The sequence below is a fragment of the Myotis brandtii genome, unplaced genomic scaffold, assembly GCF_000412655.1.
Source record: "Myotis brandtii unplaced genomic scaffold, ASM41265v1 C41298132, whole genome shotgun sequence".
NCBI classification, from domain to species: Eukaryota; Metazoa; Chordata; class Mammalia; order Chiroptera; family Vespertilionidae; genus Myotis; species Myotis brandtii.
The window spans coordinates 1-591 of record NW_005293822.1 but is presented as its reverse complement, the minus strand read 5'-3'; the positions used below and the strand labels follow the sequence as shown (position 1 = coordinate 591).

General features: G+C 48.6%; 1 protein-coding gene across 1 annotated transcript; it reads right to left on the bottom strand.

The window, feature by feature from the left end:
- Nucleotides 1-6: 6 nt before the first annotated feature.
- LOC102257224 (ribonuclease 4-like) lies at nt 7-589 on the bottom strand. Its single transcript, XM_005852797.2, has one exon. The coding sequence runs from the start codon at nt 587-589 to the stop codon at nt 152-154; it is 438 nt and encodes a 145-aa protein (XP_005852859.1). The 3' UTR covers nt 7-151.
- Between the last annotated feature and the right edge of the window lie 2 nt (nt 590-591).

Here is a 591-nt window from a genome sequence, read left to right as displayed (position 1 = left end):
TGATGCATTTAACAGAATGGATTATATAGAGAAAAGGAAGTAGACATAAGCAGAGGAGGCAGAGCCTGAGACAGCACAAATGCATTACTCATTGCTATTCAAGGAATAAGTAGAAGGTCAACCATAGGGCCATAACCCCTCAGGGTAGTATCTATCCGTCAAAGTGCACAGGCACCTGGGGGTTACCCTCACAGGCAATGACAACATGCCTAGAGCTGCCCCTGCCCTGATATCTGCAGTTTACCGGGAAACTTGCTGTAAGCCTGCAGCCTGTGACTCTTACTACACCCTCATGGCAGTTCTCCTTGCCATTCTTGCACTGGATATTGGGGGTCCTGCAGATGTTTTTAATGGCACCAATGTTTTCGTGGATGAAGGTGTTGAATTGCTTGCACCTAAGCCTAGTCATCCCCTGTCTTTGCGTCATTGTGTTGCGGTATAAGCTGGTGCCACCTCTCTGTGTAGAGTCCACATGTTTTTGCTGTAATGGTTGGTACATGAACTGGCCATAGGAGGGCTGCACGAACCCCAACCCCAGCAGGGTCAGCAACAACAGCAGAAGCAATGAAAGGGTCTTCTGGAGAGCCATCA